This window comes from Macaca mulatta, chromosome 19 (genome assembly GCF_049350105.2).
Source record: "Macaca mulatta isolate MMU2019108-1 chromosome 19, T2T-MMU8v2.0, whole genome shotgun sequence".
Classification (NCBI taxonomy): Eukaryota; Metazoa; Chordata; class Mammalia; order Primates; family Cercopithecidae; genus Macaca; species Macaca mulatta.
In genome coordinates, this window is record NC_133424.1 from 18,463,316 (window position 1) to 18,488,102 (window position 24,787).

Here is a 24,787-nt window from a genome sequence, read left to right on the forward strand (position 1 = left end):
GTCCCCCCCTGTTCCCCCGCTCCCAGCCTCCTCAGGCTGCCCAAGATCTCATCAAAGGAAATCCCTGAGGGGAGGGGGTTTCTAGATGGGGAAGCCAAAGCTTCTGGAGCCACGGAGGAGAGAATTTTTACTCTGGCGCAGCAACCCACTGAGTGACCTTGGACAAGACCCTGCCCTCCCAAGGCTAGGGTCAGCATCAAGGTCCCCCTGGCTGGAACAGGTGGTCCCTGAGCCATCCAAGGTGACCATTGCCCCGACCCAAGGTCCTGGTGAGAGAAAGGGCAGCTGAGTGTTCCCCTTCAGTCCTGTTCTGGGGTCTGGCATTGCCCCTGCCCACCATGGGATGTCCCTTTCTGCCCCCTTCTCCAGGATCAGACTTGGGTAACATGTGCTTCTATAAGCCCTCTGCAGACAGCACTATATAGATGAAGGGAGTACCCCAAGGGAGTTACAGGCCCCCAGGGCAGCTTCAGAGCTGGGGAGCAAGAGATCAGCTGGTCTGCCAAGCAAGGTGGTTCACAAGTGTAATCCCAATTCTTTGGAAGGTCAAGGCAGGCTCAGGAGTTTGAGACCAGCCTGGGCAACGTACTGAAACCCTGTCTCTACAAAAAATAAAAAAATTAGGCAGGTGTAGTGGTGCGCACTTGTAGTCTCAGCTACTTGGGGGCCAAAGGTGGGAGGATTGCTTGAGCCCAGGAAGTGAAGGCTGCAGTGAGCCGTGTTCATGCGGCTGCACTCCAGTCTGGGTGAGAAAATGTTACCTCCCGGAATGTTACCCATCTAGATCTCCCCGTGGCGAAGGAACTAGGGGCAATGTAGGGGGTGAGCAGGAACAGCATTGGGAAAGACAGATAAAGCATTCAGTGTCTAGTGTCCGGAACCCAGTGAAAGGAGGAGTGGCCTTAGGGAGGGGACATGGAAAAGGTGGGGCTTGCCCAGGGCCCCTTTGGAGCAATAAAGCCACTGTTCTTAAGCTTCCTGAAAGCTTAGGAGATGACCTAGCTCAGCAACACCAAGCCGGGATCACAGATCTCGCAGATCTGCTCTAAAGACCATTGTATGTAATAGGCTGAGGCAGGTGGATTGCCTCTGACCAGGAGTTCAAGTCCAGCCTGGCCAACACAGCAAAACCCATCTCTACTAAAAATACAAAAATGAGCCGGGTATGGTGGCAGGCACCTGTAATCCCAGATACTTGGGAGGCTGAGGCAGGAGAATTGTTTGAGCCCTGGAGGCGGCGGTTGCAGTGAGCTGAGATCACGTCACTATACTCCAGCCTGGGTGACAGAGCAAGACTCTGTCTCAAAAAACTAAAAAATAAAAAAGATCATTGTAGTCCGGGAGCTGTCTGCACCCTACTCTTTTAGGTCCCCGCCTCTACCCTGCACGCCCTGTCTGATCATTACAGATCTCAAAGGGACAGGAAGGGCAGCAGCATCAGCCACCCTCTCTCCCAGTCAAGTGGTCACCAGCAGGACTGAAGGGGACAGCCCCTTTGCAGTGGCTCGGCGAGGATACTCCTGCACCCTAGGGTGAGTGAGTCCCAGACTTGGGTCACCTTTGGGGGTGGGGGTGGATCAAGGGTTGGATAGAAAAATTGGTAACTGGGCAGGCTAGATGGCTCATGCCTGTAATACCAGCACTTTGGGAGGCCAAGGCAGGTGGATCACTTGAGGTCAGCCTGGCCAATATGGCGATACCCCATCTCTACTAAAAATACAAAATTTACCCGGGCATGGTGGTGGGCACCTGTATCTAAATAAATAAATAAATAAATAAATAAATAAAAGGGTGACCTGAGGAAAACGTGCCAGCTTTTGAAATAATAACAAGCTGGGTGCAGTGGCGTGTACCTGTGGTCCTAGCTACTCAGAAGACTAAGGTGAAAGTATCAAGAGTCCAGGAGCTTGAGGCTGCAGTCAGTGATGATCATGCTTGTGAATGGCCACTGCACTCCAGCCTAGGTGACAGAGCGAGACTCCCATCTCTTTAATTAAAAAAAAAAAAAAAAAAAAAAAAAAAAGGCCGGGCATGGTGGCTTACGCTTGTAATCCCAGCAGTTTGGGAGGCCGAGGCGGGCAGATCACCTGAGGTCAGGAGTTCAAGACCAGCCTGGCCAACAAGGTGAAACCCCCATCTATACTAAAAATACAAAATTAGCCAGGCATGGTGCTGCATGCCTGTAACCCCAGCTAGTTGGGAGGCTAAGGCAGGAGAATCGCTTGAACCCAGGAGGCGGAGGTTGCAAGCCAAGATTGCAGCCTGGGCAACAAGAGCGGGAAACTCCCTCTCAAAAAAAAAAGAAAGAAAAATAATACTAATATAATAATTGTTATTATATCATGTATATCATGATGATGATGATAGCAAGGACTATGCTTTCTAGACCCTCCGGGGAGTTACTGTCCACTTTCTTTGATCGCTGGAGTTAGGGAACCTATTCAGAGAGACCAGACGACCTAGGAGTGGGGTGTTGAGCCAGGTTGGAAGAGCTCTATCCCACCACTCCTGCCCCCACACACAGCCTCTACCTCCCAGCTCTCGTGGTCTCGCTGGAGACAGTCCCCAGGGTAGGCCAGCTCTGTGGAAGGCAGCTCCCGTGCGCCTTTCTCCAGTGAATTTTTTTTTTCAGTTTAGTTTTGTTTTGTTTTGTTTGTTTTGAGACGGAGTCTGACCATGTCACCCAGGCTGAGCGCAGTGGCATGATCTTGGCTCACTGCAACCTCCGCCCCCCAATCCCCTGGGTTCAAGCAATTATCCTGCCTCAGCCTCCCAAGTAGCTGGGATTACAGCCATGCGCCACCACGCCCAGCTAATTTTTGTATTTCCAATAGAGACGGGGTTTCACCATGTTGGCCATATTGGTCTCGAACTCCTGTCCTCGGGTAATCCACCTGTCTCAGCCTCCCAAACTGCTGGGTTTATAGACGTGAGCCAACGAGCCAGGACTCCTTGGTGAACATTGACTGACATCCAGGGTCAGCACTAAGCTGCCCATGGGGTTGTGGAGAAAACAGAGGTGGTGGTCATTTAGTCAATCAACAAAGGCCAGCCCAGGTCAGCCCTTGTGGAATTTCATGGGGCATCAATTAAGCAAGTGTTATGTGCTGGATGCAGGTGCTCACGCCTGTGATCCCAGAACTTTGGGAGGCCAAAACAGGAGGATAACTTGAGCTCAGGAGCTTGAGACCAGCCTGGGCAATGTAACAAGACCCCATCTCTACAATTTTTTTTTTTAAATTAACCAGGTGGGGTGGTGCCTACCTGTGGTCCCAGCTACTCTGGAGGCTGAGATGGGGGGATCATTTGAGCCCAAGAGGTCGAGGATACAGTGGGCTATGATTGCACCACTGTACTGTAGTCTGGGTGACAGTGAGACTCTGTCTCAGAAAGAAAGTGAGAGAGAAAGGGGATCGGGTGTGGTGGCTCATGCCTGTAATCCCAGCACTTTGGGAGGCCGAGGTGGGCAGATCACGAGGTCTGGAGATAGAGACCATCCTGCATGGTGAAACCTCATCTCCACTAAATACAAAAAATTAGCTGGGGTGGTGTCGGGAGTGCCTGTAATCCTAGCTACTTAGGAGGCTGAGGCAGGCAGGAGAATCCCTTGAACCAGGGAGTTGGAGGTTGCAGTGAGCCGAAATCGCGGCACTGCACTCCAGCCTGGTGACAGAGGGAGACTCCGATACTCTGTCTCAAAAAAAAAGAAGAAAAAAACAGAGAAAGGGAGGGAGGGAGAGAAAAAAAGAAAGGAGAAGGGAGGGGAGGGGAGGGGGAAGGGGAAAGGGAAAGGGGAAAGGGAAAGGGAGAAAAGAGAGGGAGGATGGGAGGGAGACAGAGAAAAAAAGGAAGGAAGGAAGAAAGGAAGGAAGGAAGGAAAAAGAAAGAGGAAGGGAGGGAGGGAGGGAAGGAAGAAAAGTGTTTTGTGTTAGGAAGAAAATAGAATATGAGGATGTATTAGTGACCAGAGGAGCAGGGAAGCCTCTTGTAAAAGTCAGAGGGGCCTCTCTAGGGCAGTGAGCATGAGCTGAGACCTTAAGGAAGAGGAGGAACTGGCCCGCTGAGAGCTGGGAACAGCATACCCAGCAGAGGGAACCACATGTGCAAAGGTCCTGAGATGGGAATGAGCTTGGCATGTTAGAGGAACAGTGAGGCTGCTATGGCTGGAACAAAGTGAGTGGGAGAGAGGAGGAAGATGAAGGCAAGGAGGTGGGCAGGCAGGAGCCAAGCTACAAGGAACTCAGGGGCTGCGGTGAGGGTGTGGACTTCAGAGCAATGGGGAACTGTGGCAGGTGTGTGAGCAGGGGAGAGGCATGGTCTCAGTTAGGATTTTCAGAAACCCTGTGGCTGCTGTGGAGAGCAGGGCAGGAGTGGAGGTGGCAGGAGCCCAGAGTGGAGGCCCGGGAGATGTCTGGTGGTTTCAGCCAGGCTGGTACCAGGGTAGGGCCTCGGATGGAAAGAAGTGGGCATAATCTGGGACTGGGTTGGGGATGGAGGATGAAATGTGGCCAGGTTTCCATCTCATGCCAAGGAGCCACTGGGAAGGAAGGGAGCACTCATTGTGCCTGGGGGAACCTGGGAAGGCATCCTGGAGGAGGTGCTCATTGGGCTAAGTCTGGAAGATCAAGTAGGAGTTTGCCAGCAGCTAAGGCTGGGATCATATGGGATCTAATTGCTCAGTTGCCAGGAGATTGGTGAGCACCCGGAATCTGGGGTGACATGATCAGATTTGTAACCAAGAAAGATCCCTGTAATCCCAGCACTTTGGGAGGCCAAGGAAGGAGGATCACTTGAGGACAAGAGTTCAAGAATAGCCTCAGCAACATGACAACACCCCATCTCTACAAAAGGAAAAAAATAGCCAGGCATGGTGGCACACATATGTAGCCCCAGCTACTCAGGAGGGAGGATTGCTTGAGGACAGGAGATCGAGGCTGCCAGTGAGCTGTGACTGCACCACTGCACTTAAACCTCTTGTGAGACAAAGGGAGACCCTGTCTCTCTCTCTCTCTCTCTCTTTTTTTTTTTTTTTTTTTTTTTTGATGCAGGGTCTTGCTCTGTCACCCAGGCTAGAGTGCAGTGATGCAATCTCAGCTCACTGCAACTTCCACCTCCCAGGCTCAAGTGATTCTCATGCCTTAGCCTCCTGGGTAGCTTGGGACTATAGATAGGTGCCTGCCACCATGCCTGGCTAATTTTTATTTTATTTATTTATTTTTTTAATTTTATGTATGTATGTATGTATTTATTTAGTTAGTTTCGAGACGGAGTCTTGCTCTGTCACCCAGGCTGGAGTACAGTGACGCGATCTTGGCTCCCTGCAACCTCCACCTCCCGAGTTCAAGTGATTCTCCTGCCTCAGCCTCCCGAGTAGCTGGGATTACACGTGTGTGCCACCATACCCAGCTAATTTTTTGTATTTTTAGTACAGACAGGGTTTCACCATGTTGGCCAGGCTGGTCTTGTTTTTTTTTCTTTTTCTTTTTCTTTTTTTTTGAGACAGAGTCTCGCTCTGTCGCCCAGGCTGGAGTGTAATGGTGCAATCTCGGCTCACTGCAACCTCCGCCTCCTGGGTTCAAGTGATTCTCTGTCTCAGGCTCCTGAGTAGCTGGGATTACAGGCGCCCACCACCACGCCTGGCTATTTTGTATTTTTAGTAGAGACAGGGTTTCACCATGTTAGCCAGGCTGGTCTTAAACTCCCGACCTCGTGATCCGCCCGCCTCGGCCTCCCAAAATACTGAGATTACAGGCGTGAGCCACCACACCCAGTTATATTTTTAAAATTTATTCTTTATTTTAGTAGAGACAGGGTTTCATCATGTTGCCCAGGCTGGTCTTGAAGCCTTGAGCTCAGGCAATCAGCCCAACTTGGCTTCTCAAAGTGCTAGGATTACAGGCGTGAGCCATGGGACCCTGTCTCTTAAAAATAAAAAAAGATTCCCTCTGGGTGGGGGGCTCTGGGGGAGGTTAGACCTGAGTGAGAGAGTTCAAGAGGTGCTTTTGAAATCGTCCAGGTCAGCCGGACGCGGTGGCTCACGCCTATAATCCCAGCACTTTGGGATGCCGAGGCGGGCAGATCATGAGGTTAGGAGTTCGAGACCAGCCTGGCCAACATGGTGAAACCCCGTCTCTACTAAAAATATAACAATTAGCCGAGCGTGGTGGTGGGCACCTGTAATCCCAGCTACTCAGGAGGCTGAGGCAGAAGAATTACTTGAACCCGGGAGGCGGAGCTTGCAGTAAGCTGAGAACTGTGCCACTGCACTCCAGCCTGGGCAACAGAGTGAGACTCCACCTCAAAAAAACGAAACAAAAAAAAAGAAAAAGTAATAGTCCAGGTCATGGTCAGGCCAGTAGCAGCTGTAAGCATCCATGGAGTGCTAGGACATTTGATGGAGATTACCTTCTGAACCTCATGCCACTGGCCTCCAAAGAGGCCCTATCATTGCCTGCAGAGGAAATGGAGCTCAGAGTTACCAGTCCCTCGTCCACAATCACTGCCTTCATTCCTGTGGCTGCTGCCACAAATGACCATGAGCTGGATGACTTACAACCACAGAAAGTTGGCCGGGCGAGATGGCTCACGCCTGTAATCCTAACACTTTGGGAGGCTGAAGTGGACAAATCACCTGAGGTCAGGAGTTCGAGACCAGCCTGGCCAACATGGTGAAACCCCGTCTTTACTAAAAATACAAAAATTAGCTGGGCGTGGTGGCGGGTGCCTGTAACCCCAGCTACTCGGGAGGCAGAGGTTGCAGAGAGCCAAGATCTCACCACTGCACTCCAGCCTTGGGTGACAGGAATAAAACTCTGTCTCAAAAAAAAAAAAAAAACACAAAAAAAACAAGCAAACAAACAAAAAAACACACAGAAAATTGTGCTCTCACAGTTCTAGGGGCCAGATGTCCAAAATCAAGGTGTCAGTGGTGTCGCCTTCCCTCTGAAGGCTCTGGGGAGGATCCTTTCCTGACTCTTCCAGCCTCTGGTGGCTCCTGTGTTCTTTGGCTGTGTCACCCCCATCTCTGCCTCTGTTTTCACATGACCTTCTCCCCGTTTGTCCATCTGTATCCTCACATGGCCTTCTTATAAAAAAAGCAAAAACGAAAACAAAAACAGTTGTTAGATCAGAGCCGGCCCTAATCTACCAATGAGCCCCTCTTCATCGGGTGGGCCGAGGCGAGTAGATCACTTGAGGCCAGGAGTTCGAGACCAACCTGGTCAACATGGTGAAACCCCGTCTCTATTAAAAAATATAAAAATTAGGGCCGGGCGCGGTGTCTCAAGCCTGTAATCCCAGCACTTTGGGAGGCCGAGACGGGCAGATCACGAGGTCAGGAGATCGAGACCAGCCTGGCTAACATGGTGAAACCCCGTCTCTACTAAAAAATACAAAAAACTAGCTGGGCGAGGTGGCGGGCGCCTGTAGTCCCCCCAACTACTCGGGAGGCTGAGGCAGGAGAATGGCGTAGACCCGGGAGGCGGAGCTTGCAGTGAGCTGAGATCTGGCCACTGCACTCCAACCTGGGCGACAGAGCGAGACTCCGTCTCAAAACAAACAAACAAACAAAAAAATATAAAAATTAGCTTGCTCTGTTGGTGCGTGTCTGTAATCTCAGCTACTCAGGAGGCTGAGGCAGGAGAAATGCGTGAACCCAGGAGTCAGAGGTTGCAGTGAGCTGAGATTGCACCACTGCACTCCAGCCTGGGCAACAGAGTGAGACTCTTGACTCAAAAAAAGAAAAAACCCAGAAACCAGTTATTAGATCAGAGCCAGACCTAACCCACTATGACCCCCTCTTCATTTAACTACGTCTTCGAAAACCTTATTTCCAGGCCAGGCACAGTGGCTCACGCCTATAATCCCAGCACTTTGGAAGGCCAAGGTGGGAGCTTCACTTGAGCCCAGGAATTCGACAGCAGCCTGGGCAACATAATGAGACCTCGTCTACATTGAATAACAAAAAGAAAAGAAAAAGAAACAGGAGGATCTCTTGAGCGCAAGAGACAGGCTGCAATGAGCATGATCGTGCCACTGCACTCCAGGATGGGTGAGAGAGCGAGACCCAGCTTCAAAAACAAAAGAAAACAAAACCCTATTTTCTTTCTTCTTTTTTTTTTTTTTGTTTTTTTGAGACGGAGTCTCGCTCTGTTGCCCATGTTGGAGTGCAATGGCACAATCTTGGCTCACTGTAACCTCTGCCCCCTGGGTTCAAGCAGTTCTCCTACCTAAGCATGCTGAGATTACAGGTACGTGCTACCATGCTCAGCTAATTTTTAAATTTTTATATTTTTAGTAGAAACAGGGTTTCGCCATTTCGGCTAGGCTGGTCCTGGTCTCAAATTCCTGATCTCAGATGATCCACCCGCCTCAGCCTCCCAAAGTGCTGGGATTACAGGCATGAGCCATCGCGCCTGGCCGAAAAACCCTTATTTTCAAATAAGGTCTGAGGTTCTGAGGAGGACTCAAATTTTGGGGGGACACCATTCAAACCAGTCTGCCCGTGTAGCAAGACATTGGGCTTTGGAGTCAAACCTTTGCTCCTCTAGGGGGCTGCCCCAGTCGGGAGAGAGGGGTGCCCTGGAGCAAATTCATGGGATTGGTTGAACCCACTGGATGTGAGCGTGGTAGAGGAAGGAGACTAGAGCCTTCTAGCCTGAGAGTGAGGAGGGACGGGGCGTTCATGTCTGAATGGACAGGACAGGACAGTCCCAGGGTGGGGCCCCTGATGGGCATAACAGAGCCTCCCTGACAGCCTTGGATGCTTTTAGGGACTCCTTGCTTAAGATGGAGCTGCTACCCTGCCTGCCTGTCACCCCAGGCTCCCACCTCCTCCTCTAGGGCTGAGAACACAGCAGGCAGCCCATGGGGAGGACCCTGAAGGATCAGGCCCAGTCCCTCCCCTCCCATCCTGGGCCCCTTTTTCCTCTGTGTTTGTCTGCAGAGCTCTTGTGTATTTATCATATCAAAGCTGGTCTTGTCTTTTGGCCTGAAACTGGGAGTTTGGGGGACTTTATGTGTCTTTATCACCACAGTGTCCCTGCCTTAGGGTACAACTCCTGCATACAGGAGGTGCTCAGTAGATGCTGATGGAAGGAATCCCAGGTCCCTGAATCCTGAAAACTCAGGAACAAACCCTCTGCGACACCTGCCCCAGCTCCCACCCTGGTCTTCCCATTTCCCTTCCTGCCCCTGCAGTTCCCAGGAGCCCGAGGGAGCCAGCACTCCAGATGTGGTTTTGTTTTGGTTTGGTTTTTATTGAGATAGTGTTGCCCAGGCTGGAGTTCAGTGGCATGATCTCGGCTCACTGCAACCTCCGCCTCCTGGGTTCAAGGGATCTCCTGCCTCAGCCTCCCCAATAGCTGGGATTACAGGTGCCCGCAACCACGCCCGGCTAATTTTTTTGTGTTTTTAGTAGAGACGGGGTTTCACCATGTTAGCCAAGATGATCTCGATTTCCTGACCTCATGATCCGCCCCTCTTGGCTTCCCAAAGTGCTGGGATTACAGACATGAGCCACCGCGCCCAGCCTTTTTTTTTTTTTTTTTTGAGCCAGAGTCTCTCTCTGTGACCCAGGCTGGAGTGCAGTGGTGCCATCTCGGCTCACTGCAAGCTCTGCCTCCTGGGTTCATGCCATTCTCCTGCCTCAGCCTGCCGAGTAGCTGGGATTACAGGCGCCTGCCACCACACCCGGCTAATTTTGTTGTGTTTTTAGTAGAGATGGGGTTTCACCATGTTAGCCAAGATGATCGCTATCTCCTGACCTCGTGATCCACCCTCCTCAGCTTCACAAAGTGCTGGGATTATAGGAGTAAGCCACTGTGCCCGGCCACCTTTTTTTTTTTTGAGGCAGAGTCTCACTCTGTTGCCCAGGCTGGAGTGCAGTGGCACAATCTTGGCTCACTGCAACCTCCACCTCCCAAGTTCAAGTGATTCTCCTGCCTCAGCCTCCCAAGTAGCTGGGATTACAGATGTGTGTCACCACGCCCGGCTAATTTTTTGTATTTTTGGTAGAGACAGGGTTTTGCCATGTTGGCCAGGTTGGTCTCGAACTCCTGACTTCAGTTGATCTGCTCTCTTTGTCCTCCCGAAGTGCTGAGATTATAGGCATGAGCCAGCACACCCAACTCAAATGATTTCTATTCTAAGACGCCTCCCCGACCGCCCTAACTCAAGTCTCCCCATCCTCATTCTTAGTTCTTTCAACTTTATTGAATCTAAAATTTTTGTACAGACAGGGTCTCGCTACGTACCTAGGCTGGACAGTACTTTTGTGTATCTAAAATTCTCAGTTTTATTTCTCTTTTTAGAGAGAGTTGTCCCCCTCCTCTAGAAAGCCAGCTTCAAATGGGGCACAGTTTGTATCTCTCTAGGGCGCTGCATTCCCCAGCACCAGGCTCAGAGAACGGGCTGCATGGATATGTGAATGAATGAATGAATTAGTGAATGAATGAATGAATCACTGAATAAATAAATGGCTGAATGAGTGAATATCTTACTCACCCTTGCCATCCTTACACTCACTGGAGCCCAGGTTCCAGCCTCCATCCAGGCAGCCAGGGCTGGGTCCAAGATTTCGGTAGATGCACATGTGGAGGGGTGCTGGGGATGGAGGTGTAATGCTTGTGTGCCCGGCCACTCCCTGCTCAGGCCACTACCTTTGTGTCCCACAGCTCCTGTAAACATCTTCCAGTTCTCTTGCACCCAGACCCTCAGCCACTGCCCAGAGATGAGTGGCCCAGCCCTCAGGCACCCCCCAGGTCCCCTGTGGAGGGGCTTGCTGTCCAGCCGCCTCCTCCATGCCTGACGTTTGCAGAGGACACAGCCTGTGCGCAAGGCAGTTTCCCAGGGCATGAGTCCCGGGGGCGTCTTGGCTGGCTGACAGGCTTACTTGCAAGCTTCTTGGGTCTCTTCCAGCCAACCATGGGCTGGTGAGAGGCTCTGCCTGGAACGGAGACCCAGACGGCCCCCACCAGAAGCCCCACCTCCATTCCAACCTTGATTCCCATTCACGCTGCCTGCTGCCGACCTTGTCTCTGAGGGGTGGGATTCCAGCAGGTGGCAGGACTGACTCAGGTGGGAGGCAAGGCCGTTGATCACCAGATTGACTGTCCAAGTTCCACTTGATGGGGGCAGTCCCCAATCCCTCAGGGCAGGTAGATGCACAGGAGAACAAGCAGAGGTCTTTTCAGAGGGAGAAGGTGGGTACCGGGGCTTTAGGGCATGGGCAGGGATGCAGGGGATCGGGGGCAGGGATGCAGGGGATTGGAGGCAGTGGTGTGCTGTGGCTGACGCTTTTGTGAATTTCAGGACAGTTACATGTTAGACTTGAATTCAAAAAGCGTCAGGCCGGTCGCGGTGGCTCACGCCTGTAATCCCAGCACTTTGGGAGGTCGAGGCGGGTGGATCGCTTGAGGCTAGGAGTTCGAGACCAGCCTGGCCAACAAGGTAAAACCCTGTCTCTACTAAAATTACAAAAACTAGCCAGGTGTGCTGGTGCACGCCTGTAATCCCAGTTTCGTAGGAAGGCTGAGGCATGAGAATTGCTTGAACCCAGGCGGTGGAGGTTTGGAGGCTGCGATGAGTGGAGATTGCGCCACTGCACTCCAGCCTGGGTGACAGAGCGAGACTCTGTCTCAAAAGAAAAAAAAAAAAAGCATCTGATGCTGCAGCCTGTGCAAGCAGACCAGGGTCAGCCTGTGGGCATGGTATGCTTCTCGTGGCTCAGGGACCTGTGTAGGGGCTGGGTTGAGCTGTCAGGGACCAGGAGCATTGAATGTGGTACAGGGATGTGCCCGATCCTGAGGGAGCTGTGGGTGGCTCCAATGTTGTGCTGTAGAAAGGGCTCCTGGTGGTCCAGGCAGGGGAACAGCAAGTGCAAAGGCCTGGAGATGGGAACCGTGGCGAGGGGGGACTGAGGAGGCTTGACTAGAGGCCGGAGTGCTGGTGAGTCAGCAGAGAGATGCAAGAGGGGTGGTTGGTTCTCAGGCGTGGCTGAAAACCCACCGCTTCGGGGTCCCCATGACCCCTTTCTTGCTTTGCAGTGACTCTCAAAGCTGCTTGTGTCTGGTCAGGTCACTTGTAACAGCCCCCTGTTACGGATCCTATCCGGCCCTGCCTGGTACCTCTGTGGATATGACTGGGACCACCCAGGCCTCTATTTCCTGATTGTCACAGCCCTGGGCATTGCCACCACGGCCAGGCCTTGTGCAGAGCAGTCTGGACAGGCTGGGATGAGGAACAGGCTCTCCGGGAGGGAACAAAGGTCCTGTCTGCAACTTTGAGCCATCACCTGGCCCCTCTGTGACTCACCGCCACCCCCAACCCATGCAGCTATCCCTCATTCATGCATTCCTTCCTTCCTTCATTCATTCTGTCCAACCGTTTTCTGAGCTCCGCAGAGGAAACATAGAAGACCAGCCTCCCTCAGGAATAAACACTCAGATGTTCCTGACCTGGGCCAAAGCTCTGGGCTGGGAAGAAAACAGATGGAGGGTGTGGGAGAGAGATAGGGGGGTGGGATCTGCTGGCTCCAGGAAACCCCCAGGCTGGTGGGGGACAGAACTGAACACAGTCACCTCAAGCCTGGTGGGAACAGGGTGAGGCAGAGGCAGAGGCAGTAAGACTGTCTGGAAGAGGAGGAAGGAAGAGCTCCCTACCCACTGATCCCTCAGGCTCCCTGGAGCCGCCATTAACTTTAATGAATGAGTCGGCCAAGTTCAGCCTGGGTGCTGGGGGAAGGAGCACTGTTTTGGGGACCCCCAGCCCTGGTGATCCCAAACTCCCTGGGGCTCCGGCTTCCTGTCATCCTGGGCATGGTGTTGGGGGTTAGGACTGGGTGGCCTGATCCAGACGGGCATCTTTCCTTCCAGAGAAGGTGGCCTCTAACCGAGTGCCCCAGGATGTACCCAGTCCCACCCCTGGAAGCCCCTACACAGGGCTCCCAGGCACCCCCCGCACTTACAATCACCCTAATCCCTCCAAGGCTCCCCTGTGCAGACCTAGACCCCGGAGGAGGTCGTTTGAGGGGCAGGCATTGAGTCGCTTTGCTAAGTTGTCTTACAGCTGATGCTAACGGGGAGGACGGTCCCAGGCGTGCAAAGGTTGACAGAGCTGCAAAGGTTGACAGAGCGCCTGAAGTTTGGGACCTAATTTTGGGGAGGGGGTATAGTTAGGAGGTCCGGAGGGCTGTTGGGGGTGGCGGTTGGAGATTCACCAAGGTCCTCTTCGTCGCACGGGGCAAGAGGGGGAGTTCGAGGTCCAGTCGCACGCTGGGGGATTGCAGGGGGCTCCGGGGAATGTGGGATCTTTAAATATGGGCGGGGCTTGCGGGGTCGTCGAAGGCGGTACCAACCCGGGCTCGGCCAATCGGCGGCGGCTCCCGCGTCGCACCGCCCCCTTCTCTCCCGGCCCGGGCGGGCGCTCGCCCCCCGCCGGGCCCGTGGACTGGGCGGCGGGGGATGCGCCTGCTGCCGCCGCCCCCGGCCCCGCCGCCCCCGGGCCCCGCGCCCGCTCGCTGCTGCCCGCCCCGTCCGCAACCCCGGCTCCGGTCCCCGACCGGGGGTCCGCGGCCGCGCGGGACCCTCTCCCCTCCAGCCTTGTCCGCCCGCCCGGGCCAAGCCCAGCAGGTACTGGGTGGGATGGGTGAGGGTGCGGGAGGATCCAGGGTCTGCAGCTCAGTGCGCCCAACGAGGGAGGCACGTCCCGGAGGGGGACGCGGTTTGGGGCAGGGGCCAAGAGGGAGGGTCTCCGTGCGGTCCGGAGCCTAGGGAACAAGGAAAGGTGGGGGGAATGAATGCATGTACATTGCCCGAGTGAGTGAGGATCCACGCACCCTCATCCTGGGAGGGGGAGGTTGCAGGGTTCACTTTGGGGGAGGGCAAAGCTGTGAGTCTCCAAACTCCACAGATAGGGTTGGAGGTCGGGGAGCTCTCAGGGATGGACAGTGACCCACAATGACTTAGGAATGGGAAGGAGGTGACCCACCACTGGCCCCTGGATCCAGGGGTTGGGGCACTCAGGGAGGGGTCAGGGAGCCGGGTCTTCCAGCTCTCCCCGGACAGAAGTCCCGGACCCAGCTCGGGGCACTGCCCCTGCTGTTCTGGAGGGCTGGCCAGCAGATGGGAGTTCCCGAGGCTGGGGTCTGAGCGGAGAGGCTGATGGAGATGCATCAGAATGGAGGGCCCCCGAGGGAGGCAGCCTCCGGGAGGGCAGGCTAATTGCACCCTGCTGGCTGCTGGCAGGCTCCTGGCGGGTGGTGATGGGGGGATCGGGCCGGCAGCCAGCGCCTTGCTGCACTGGCTCCTGGGCGGCCCATGGGACAGGAGGGCAGGCAGTGCCTGTCTGCCCTGCAGAGCTAGGGCCCTAGGAATATTGCGGGAGGGGAGGGGTGGTGGTGATGAGAAGGGGGATCCTCGGAGACCTTCCTCAACCTCAGCAGGGACACCCGGACTCTGGCTGCGCCCGCTGGGGACCCACAACAGGCCCACATGTCCCAGAAGTTTCTGTTGTGTGCTGATCTGGTTGTGGTACCCGGAAACCCCTGGGTGTGCATCTGGGGGCCAGGGGCTGTCTGCCTTGTGGATTGAGGGGCAGGGGGCACCTTCTGTTGGTCCAGTTCTGAAGAACAGAAATCAATGGCACCAAGCTCTTACAGCCTGCAAAGCATTTGCCATGCAAGATCTCACTCTGTTCTGGACAGCAACCCTCGTTGTGGGAGTGGGGGTGCGGCACCATGGGGAACCTTTACAAAGCAGGTGGCCGAGGAGTGGGCAGTAACTTGCTCCCTGGCAGGGGTGCCTGAGGGCCCCTCCTCAGTGGCTGCCTCAACGAACCTGTCATTTGTAAAAATACTCACTGGAGGGCTCTGGAGGCTTGGCTGGGATTCTGTCTCTTCCCATGTCCTGTTGGGTGGGGAATCTAAGAAGCCATCAGCCCTGCTCCCTGCTACCCTCATCCTCTCCTCAAGAGCTCTCTTGGGTCCCCCCAGGCCCACCAGATTCCCCCGGAAGTGTGTGTCTCCAGGGGAGGGTGTGGAGGGGAGTCTCTGCTCATCCCCCCTACCCCAGGCTTCAGGGAAGGGAGATCTCATGACCAGACAGAGTAGTAAAAGTAAGGCAATACTTTCCAGCCCAAATACACCCTGTAGGATGTTTTTTTGTTGTTGTTTGTTAGAGATGGGATATTCCTAGTTGTTCAGGCTGGTCTCGAGCTCCTGGGCTCAATCGATCTCCTGCCTCGGCCTCCCGAGTAGCTGGAACTATAGGTGCATACCTGGCTAATAGGGTTGTATTCCTCACTTGGCAAACCCAGGACTGTTACCCAGAAAAACATACCCTTTCATGGACATCTAAACCTTGGCTGAGGGTTCCCAGGGGCTCCTGGGTCTCTGGGAATCCCTGAGGGTCCCAGGGACTCCAGTGTTAGGCCCAGATTGCAGTGGGGGAGGGGATGTGTACCCAGGAATGGGGAAGGCCCAGGCACTCATCAGTTCTGTGCTCCAAGCTCGTGGCTTCTCAAGGGCAGGACCAGGCTGGTTCCCCTCCCAGAAAGCAGACCCTGCCACCTGCCACACCTGGATGGCACTAATTTAGTCCCTGCCTTTCCTGGCTGGATGACCTTGGGCAAAAGGTGCTGAGCTTCTCTGAGCTCTGTCTCCCGTCTGTAAAATGGGAACGGGAATGCCACCTTGCTCACCAGTGGTGATAGGGATTAAATGTGATCATCCTGATCTCAGGCTCAAAACACAGTAAGAGCCCCGTCCACGATAACGTGCTAGATGCTGGGAAAGCCCTCCACCCCTCCACCCCTCCACCCTCTTGGAAGCCACCTGCCATTTCTCTCCTCCTCCCCACCCCCTCCCTGCCCAGGGCACCTTAGGACGCGGCTGCCAGGCAAGGAGGAACATGGCAGACACACGGCTGAATTTGGCCCATGCGTCGGGTGGCTGAGTCACATCCCCAAATTGCATCTTCATTGGTGCATTTCAGAAGGTCGTTTGCAGAGGCCCTCAGAGGCCCATACCCCCTCTGGGTTCTGTCTGCCCAGCCACCCGCCTCTCTTCCCTGTGCCCCCCGTCCCCAGCCGGGGAAGTTTTGCACCCTCAGGGGGATGGTGGAAGGGGTGCCTGGGTTTTCCTGGGCTCCCTGGATGAGGGCACGATCTGGGGTCCCTGTGTGCACCCTAGTGCAAGTTCCCAGCCCCACCTGGCAGCCAGCAGACATTCAGGTGGTAGGCAGGGGTTTGCGCCTCGGAGCGGAAGCCGCACCTAAGTATATGTGAGGTTAGGGAAAGATCAGGGCCAAGGTCACAGTTTGAGGCTTCACAAACTGTCAAATGCTGGGCCCACAGGAGGCCAGGTCTTATAGGCTGTAAAGTGCTGGGCCGGCAGGAGTTCAGGCCTGATAAACTATGAAGTACCAGGCCACATGAGGCTAGGCCTGATAAACTGGGAAGTGCTGGGCCTGCAGGAGGTCAGGCCGTATAAGCTGTGAAGTGCCTGGTTATAGGAAACCACAGCCTGATTGATGTGATGGATGAGGGTGGGAAGGGGCGGGACAAGTTCTGAGACTCATGAGGTCACCTGACCATCAAAGGAATAACTTTTTTTTTTTTTTTTTGAGACAGGGTCTCACTCTGTCACCCAGGCTGGAATGCAGTGGCGTGATCTCGACTCACTGCAACCTCCACTTCCCAGGTTCAAGTGATTCTTGTGCCCCAGCCTCCCAAGTAGCTGGGATTATAGGCGCCCACCACCATGCCCAGCTAATTTTTGTATTTTTAGTAGAGACAGGGCTTCACTATGTTGGCCAGGCTGGTCGCGAACTCCTGACCTCAGGTGATCCACCTGCCTAAGTGTTGGGATTACAGGTGTGAGCCACTGTGCCCAGCAGTTTTTACCATGTTGGCCAAGCTGGTCTTGAACTCCTGACCTCAGGTGATCCACCTGCCTCAGCCTCCCAAAGTGCTGAGATTACAGGCGTGAACCACCATACCCAGCCACGAAGGAATGATTCTTGCACTCCTGTGTGCTGACACCAGTATCTGGAGACACATGGTGAGGGACAGACACAGTGTAGGGGGTGCGGGACAAAGGTACAGGTGGTCCTGCAATGTGTGCGGTGGCCAAAGTCACCCAGCAGTGTAGCTCCTTTTCTTTTTTTTTCTTTGAGACAGTCTCACTCTGTCGCCCAGGCTCCAGGTTGGATTGCAGTGGTGTGATCTCAGCTCACTGCAGCCCCCACCTTCTAGGTTCAGGCGATTCTCCTGCCTTAGCCTCCCGAGTAGCTGGGATTACAGGTGCCCGCCACCACACCTGGCTAATTTTTGTAGTTTTAGTAGAGACAGGGTTTCTCTATGTTGGTCAGGCTGGTCTCAAACTCCTGACCTCCAGTGATCCGCCCACCTTGGCCTCCGAAAGTGCTGGGATTATAGGTGTGAGCCACCGTGCCCGGCCAGTGTGGCTCATCTTGCTGTGTCCTTGAATGACGGTCTCTTAGTCTGTCACCCCCAGTGGGAATGGGAAGTGTCCTGCCTGTGCACACAGCTGCCCCCCCAACCCTTCTCCCAGGCCTGGCACACAGGGGACCCCCCAGCGCACGCTGTTGTGATCATTTCAGAGGGGATAACACTTGGCCTTCCACCCACCCCTGCCCAGCTTGTTGGGAAAATCTCACAAAGGAGCCGGGTCCAGAATCTTCCTTGCAGGGAGAAGGTGTGTCTTCAGGCAGGTTATTTTATTTTACTTTCATTTTTATTTTATTTTATTTTATTTTATTTTATTTTTTGAGATGGCGTTTTGCTCTTGTCACCCAGACTGGAGTGCAATGGCATGATCTCGGCTCACTGCAACCTCCACCTACCGGGTTCAAGTGATTCTCCTGTCTCAGCCTCCTGAGTAGCTGGAATTACAGGCATGGGCCACCACACCTGGCTAATTTTTTGTCTTTTTAGTAGAGACGGGGTTTCACCATATTGGTCAGGCTGGTCTCGAACCCCTGACCTCAGATGATCTGCCCACCTTGGCCTCCCAACATGCTGTGATTCCAGGCATGAGCCACCGTGCCCGGCCTAGGCAGGTTTTTTCTTTTTTTTTTTTTTTCTCTTTTTTCTTTTCTTTTTTTCTTTTTTTTTTTGTGTGTGTGACAGAGTCTTGCACTGTCACCCATGCTGGAGTGCAGTGGCACAATCGCTACTCACTGCAAGCTCCGCCTCCTGGGTTCAAGTTATTCTCCTGCCTCAGCCTCATGAGTAGCTGGGACCACAGGTGCCTGCCACCACACCCAGCTAATTTTGTTTTTGTATTTTCAGTAGAGACGGGGTTTCACCGTGTTAGCCAGGATGGTCTCGATCTCCTGACCTCGTGATCCGCCCACCTCGGCCTCCCAAAGTGCTGGGATTGCAGGCGTGAGCCACTGCGCCCGGCCCCCAGGCAGGTTCTTTCACAACATCGTGCCACAGTTTCCCCATCTGTAAAACTGGCCAAATCCCAGGACCCACTTCTTGGCAGTATTAGGATTCAGGAGAACATTTACATAAAGAATGGAGCCTGGGACCAGGCACAATGGTCCATGCCTGTAATCCCAACACTTAGGGAGGCCAAGGAGGGAGGATCAGTGGAGCCCAGGAGTTCAAGACCAGCCGGGGCAATGTAGCAAGACCTGATCTCTACTAGAAATAAAAATAAATCATCTACAGCCATACCACCCTGAACACGCCTGTTTGCATCTGATGTCGGAAAAATAAATCATTAGCTGGGTTGGGGGGGATGGTGCATACCTGTAGTCCTGGCTACTTGGGAGGCTGAGGTGGGAGGATCCCTTGAGCCCAGGAGTCCGAGGCTGCAGTGAGTTAGGATCGCCTCACTGCACTCCAGCCTGGGCTACAGAGCAGGTAGGGAGTGCATTTGAGGGTCTGAGATACTGGGCTGGGCAGGGCAGGGGAGAATCTAGCAAGTTGGATCCAGAGACTCAGACAGCCTCATCAGTGCTTTGGTGAGCATGACTGTGTCACCATCAATTGAGGTCCCTCCTCTCACACATGATGCCACAGGGCATTGCTCTGTAATCACACAGGATGCTCTTCAAATAGCCTGGCAGGGAAACTGAGGCTGGCCTGAGGTCATAGAACCCAGCCAAGCATGTCTTACATCTTATAAAGCCCTGCAGAATCGCTTCCAGATCTTGGAGTTAAATCCTGCATTGCCACACTGGTCCTGGAATCTGTTTAGAGATTATGGATCCCCGCCTGCCCAGGCAGGAGGGAGCCTCAGAATCGCTGTAGCCAGGGTCCCTAATGTCCCATAGGCCACAATGCAGGAGCCTCCAAATGCAGCAGGCACAGTGAGGTGAGGTTAACTCATCCAGGAGTCTGAAGGTTGGAAGAGGATAAGTACAGACGAAAACCACCCTCTAAGCATACCACTGGCCACCCTATCCTCCCAGGCAAGCCCGTTGGTAGATTTCATCTTCCAGCGTTCAGCAAGTGTTTCCTGAGTGTCATCTGTTTGCTAGGCATTGTTCTAGGTACTTGGATACACATAAAGTCAGCAGGCAGGGGTCTGGGAGATAGTGGGGGGCATTCCAGGCAGAGGGCACAGCCTGTGCAAAGGCTCAGAGAAGGATGAACTAACTTGTTGGAATCTGGTGATCGGGAGACCATTGTGGCTGGAGGGATTGGGTCTGGGGAGAGTAAGAAGGATGAGATAGGTGGGAACCAGATACAGAGGGCCCCTTGGCCATAGTGAAGAGTTTGGTGTTTTATTTTATTTGTTTTTGTTTTAGAGATAAGGTCTTGCTATGTTGTCCAGGCTGGATTTAAACTCCCAGCCTCAAGCAGTCCTCCAGTCTCAGCCTCTAAGTAGCTGTGATTACAGGTGTGCACCAGGAGGCCCAGCTCTCGAGTTTCTTTGTTCTGTTTGTTTTTTTTTTTTTTTGAGACATAGTCTCACTCTGCCACCCAGGCTGGAGTGCCATGGCATGATCTTGGCTCACTACAGCCTCTGCTTCCTGGGTTCCAGCCATTCTTCTGCCTCAGCCTCCCAAGTAGCTGGGACTACAGGCGTGTACCATTACGCCTGGCTAATTTTTGTACTTTTAGTAGAGACTGGGTCTCACCATGTTGGCCAGGCTGGTTTCAAACTCCTGACCTCAAGCGGTCCTTCTGCCTTGGCCTCCTAAGTAGCTGCAATTACCAGAGCTGCACCACCATGCCCGGCTCTCTGGAGTTTATTTTTTCAATGAGACGGCACTGGGGAGCCATGGGAGGGCTTTGAGCAGGGGAGGGATTCAGGCTGACTCAGATGTTTCTGGGATGGTAAACCCACATGCCAGCACTCTGGGCCACTCCCAAACTTAGAATGTTCTGGGATGGGTCCTTGCCTTTCTGGTCAGTAAGCTGGACCCTGCTGTGACCACGTCCCTCTGTCCCCTTGCAGGACAGTGCAGGAGCCCAGCCGCTGAGCCATGCCGGGCCCCGGGCGGCCTGCAGCGAGCCCAACCCCTGCACCCAGGTAGTCATGAACAGCCACAGCTACAATGGCAGCGTGGGGCGGCCGCTGGGCAGCGGGCCAGGCGCCCTGGGACGAGACCCTCCGGACCCCGAGGTCGGCCGCCCCCCGCAGCCCCCGCACAGCCCGGGCCTCCAGGTGGTAGTGGCCAAGAGTGAGCCAGCCCGGCCCTCACCCGGCAGCCCCCGGGGACAGCCCCAGGACCAGGACGATGACGAGGATGATGAGGAAGATGAGGCCGGCAGGCAGAGGGGCTCGGGGAAACCCTCAAATGTGGGCCACCGCCTGGGCCACCGGCGGGCACTCTTCGAGAAGCGGAAGCGCCTCAGCGACTATGCCCTCATTTTTGGCATGTTTGGCATCGTCGTCATGGTGACGGAGACCGAGCTGTCCTGGGGGGTGTACACCAAGGTAGGTGCGGTCCTCCCCCAGGCGGTCCAGGGAGGTTCCACCGGGCCCACCTAGCTTTCTTGACATGGGGTTGGGGGTGGCAGGACCCCCCAGGAGGTAGGGAGTGTTAGGGGGCTCCTGGAGGTGAGGGCTCCCTGGCCTTCTGCATACCCACCTCCGGGAAGGTAGCAGGGAGGCTGCACGTGGGGAGGGAAGGTTCCAGCCCATTCCCTGGCCAGGTGGCTTAAGGCGGAGGGGGGCTTCCCCCCAGGACAGGGGGTCCCCAGAGTGGGCCTGCTCTGGAGAGCAACAGAACAGCTTCCTCCCCTTCCGAGAGTGAGTGCGTCCAGGTCACAAGCCTGGCTGTGGGCTCCCTCCTGCCACCTGGAGAGAGATCAGGGTTGTGTCAACCTATAAACTGTGAAGTGCTGAGGCTGGATGAAGTCAGGCCTTGTGAACTGTGACATGCTGTGCCCATGTGAAGCCAGGCCTTATAAACTGTGACGTGCTGTCCCCATGTGAGGCCAGGCCTTATAAACTGTGACATGCTGTGCCCATGTGAAGCCAGGCCTTATAAACTGTGATGTGCTGTCCCCATGTGAGGCCAGGCCTTATAAACTGTGACGTGCTGTGCCCATGTGAAGCCAGGCCTTACAAACTGTGAAGTGCTGTGCCCATGTGAGGCCAGGCCTCATAAACTGTGAAGCACTGGACACATTTTGCTGTCAGCCTGGTCCCTAGGAATAAGGCCAGGAGAGCGCCACTTCCTGAACACAGCACCTGCTGCATGCCCAGCCCTGATAAGCTGTTTCACACACAGTGGCCCCAGGACTGGGGAACTAGCAGAAATTCGGGGTACAGTGGGAGAAGCCACTGGGAAGAGCCCCATTTGGCTGACTCCCATGCCCAGGAGCCAGGGTAGGGGGATGGGAGGGCCGCCGGCCCGCCGCCTCCAGCATCCATCCGGTTGTGTCCTCTCTTTTTACCCAGGAGTCTCTGTACTCATTCGCACTCAAATGCCTCATCAGCCTCTCCACGGCGATCCTGCTAGGTCTCGTTGTCCTCTACCATGCCAGGGAGATCCAGGTCAGTGCTGAATGCTGCCAGGAAGCAGCTCCTCTCTTCAAACCCCCGACACCAGCCCACCTTTAATTTTCATTGATTATTTACAAAGAAGAACAGGCAGTGAGAAGTGAGGGGCTGAGCTGGGACTCTGGGACACACGGGTTGTTTCCAGGCTGGAGTGCAGTGGCGCGATCTTGGCTCACTGCAACCTCCGCCTCCTGGGTTCAAGCGATTCTCCTGCCTCAGCCCCCCGAGTAGCTGGAATTACAGGCGCACGGCACCACACCTTGCTAATTTTTGTATTTCTAGTAGAGCCGGGGTTTCACCATGTTGGCCAGGCTGGTCTCGAACTCCTGATCTCAAGTGATCCACCTGCCTCAGCCTCCCAAAGTGCTGGGATTGCAGGTGTGAGCCACTACTCCTGGCCTATTTGTTTAGTGTTTGAGACAGGGTCTCACTTGTTGCCCAGACTGGAGTGCGGTGATATGGTCATAGCTTTGACCTCCTATGTTCAAGAGATTTTCCTGCCATAGCCTCCCAAGTAGCTGAGACTACAGCTGCACACCACCACACCTGGCTAATTTTTCTATTGTCTTGTCGGTGACTGGCCATATTGCCCAGGCTGGCCTCAAACTCGTGGGCTCAAGTGATCGGCCCACCTTACCCTCCCAAAGTGCTAGGACTTTACAGTCGTGAGCCACCATGCCTGGCCGCACATGCATGTTGATAACAGCACTGTTCAAAATCGCCAAAAATCACACCTGTGATCCCAGCACTTTGGGAGGCCGGGGTGGGTGGATCACCTGAGGTCAGCAGTTCAAGACCAGCCTGGTCAACATGGTGAAACTCCGTCTCTACAAAAATACAAAAATTAGACAGGCATGATAGTGGGTGCATGTAATCCCAGCTACTCGGGAGGCTGAGGTGGGAGAATCACTTGAAGCTGGGAGGCGGCGGTTGCAGTGAGCTGAGATCGAGCCATTGCACTCCAGCCTGGGCAACAGAGCAAGACTCTGTCTCAAAAAAAAAAAAAACAAAGTAGCCAAAAAGCAGAAACAACGTCCAAGGGACCATCCAGGCATGAATGGATAAATAAAATGTAGTGCATCTATACAATGGACAATTATTCAACCTTTTTTTTTTTGAGACGGAGTCTCACTCTGTTGCCCAGGCTGGAGTGCAGTGGCGTGCTCTTGGCTCACTGCAACCTCCGCCACCTGAGTTCAAGTGATTGTCCCGCCTCAGTCTCCTGAGTGGCTGGGATTACAGGTGCCTGCCACCATGCCTGGCTAATTTTTGTATTTTTAGTGGAGATGGGGTTTTACCATATTGGCCAGGCTGGTCTCGAACTCCTGACCTCAGGTGATCTGCCCACCTCGGCCTCCCGAAGTGCTGGGATTACAAGCGTGAGCCACCGTGCGCAGCCTATTCAACCTTAACAAAAGAATGAAACACCACAACAACAGAAATGTATTGTCTGAAAGTTCTGGAGTGTGGAAGTCTGAGATCAAGGTGTGAGCAGTGTTGGTTCCTTCTGAGAGCCATGAGACAGAATCCGTTCCAGGCCTCTCTCCTAGTTTTTGGTTGCTGCTGGCAATCTGGGGGATTCTCGGCTTAGGAGATGTGTCACTCCAATCTCTGCCTTGATGATCACATGATGTTCTCCCTTTGAGAGTGTCTGTGTCCAAATTTCCTCTTTTTTAGATAAGAACACCAGTCAGTATTGGATTAGGGCCCACTGTAATTAGATGATTCCACTTTTTTTTTGAGACAGAGTTTCGCTCTGTCACCCACACTGGAATGCAGTGGCTTGATCACGGATCACTGCAGCCTCGGCATCCCGGCCTTACACAGTCCTCCCACCTCAGTCCCCAAGTAGCTGGGATTACAAACACTTGCCATCATGCCCAGCTAAGTTTTAATTTTTTTGCTTTTTTTTTTTTTTTTGGGGAAAGGGGGTCTTACCATGTCGGCCAGACTGGTCTTGAACTCCTGGGATCAAGCGATCCTCCCGCCTCAGCCTCCCAAAAGTGCTGGGATTTCAGGCGTGAGTCACTATGCCTGGCCTGATTCCAGCTTAACTTCATTTTAACTAGCCGACCTCGTTACAATGACCTCATTTAACGAGACGACTTCTATAAAGACCTTATCTCCATATAAGAGCACATTCCAAGGTACTAGAGGTCAGGATGCCAACATGTCTTTTTCAGCAGAACACGAATCAGCCCGTAACAATTTCTGATATTGAACATGGATGAACCTTAGAAATATGACGCTCAGTGGAAGAACCCAGGCATAAAAAGCCACAAATCTTATGCTTTCGTTTATGTGAAATTTTCAGAAGATGCAAATCCACAGAGACCGAAAGGAGATTAGTGGTTGCCGGGGAGTGGGAAAGGGAGCAACCGCTAATGGGGACAGGGCTCCCTTTTGGGGTGATGGAAGTGTTCTGAAATTAGATAGAAGTGGTGCTCGCACAACAATGAATGTACTAAATGCCACTGAATTGTGCACTTTAAATGGGAGCATTGTAGGGTTTGTGAATTTCATATATGTATACTTGCGGGGGTTTTCTTTGTTTTGTTTTTTGAGATGGCGTCTTGCTCTGTCACCCAGGCTGGAGTGCAGTGGTGCGATCTCAGCTCAACGCAACCTCTGCCTCCTGGATTCAAGTGATTCTCCTGCCTCAGCCTCCTGAGTAGCTGGGATTACAGGCACCTGCCACCACACCTGGCCAATTTTTGTATTTTTCATAGAGAAGGGGTTTCACCATGTTGGCCAGGCTGGTCTTGAACTCCTGACCTCGTGATCCACCCGCCTCGGCCT

The 24,787-nt window shown here is 53.8% G+C and overlaps 2 protein-coding genes across 8 annotated transcripts in view; both read left to right on the forward strand.

The window, feature by feature from the left end:
- Positions 1 to 24,787, forward strand: part of SLC5A5 (solute carrier family 5 member 5) — a 173,646-nt gene that overhangs the window by 83,464 nt on the left and 65,395 nt on the right. The window lies entirely within an intron of this gene.
- Positions 1 to 24,787, forward strand: part of KCNN1 (potassium calcium-activated channel subfamily N member 1) — a 48,955-nt gene that overhangs the window by 953 nt on the left and 23,215 nt on the right. For 5 of the 7 annotated variants that reach the window (XR_013409260.1, XR_013409261.1, XM_015123285.3 and 2 more), the window contains exons 1-3: positions 13,418 to 13,628; positions 20,435 to 20,917; positions 21,887 to 21,982. Coding sequence is in view for 5 of the 7 variants with exons in the window: in XM_015123285.3 (XP_014978771.2) it covers positions 13,461 to 13,628; positions 20,435 to 20,917; positions 21,887 to 21,982 (747 nt within the window). In the remaining 2 variants the exon portion in view is untranslated. Of the gene's footprint in view, positions 1 to 1,408; positions 1,533 to 13,417; positions 13,629 to 20,434; positions 20,918 to 21,886; positions 21,983 to 24,787 lie in introns of those variants that run through there. The other 2 variants (XM_077978466.1, XM_077978467.1) reach the window with 2 other exon arrangements.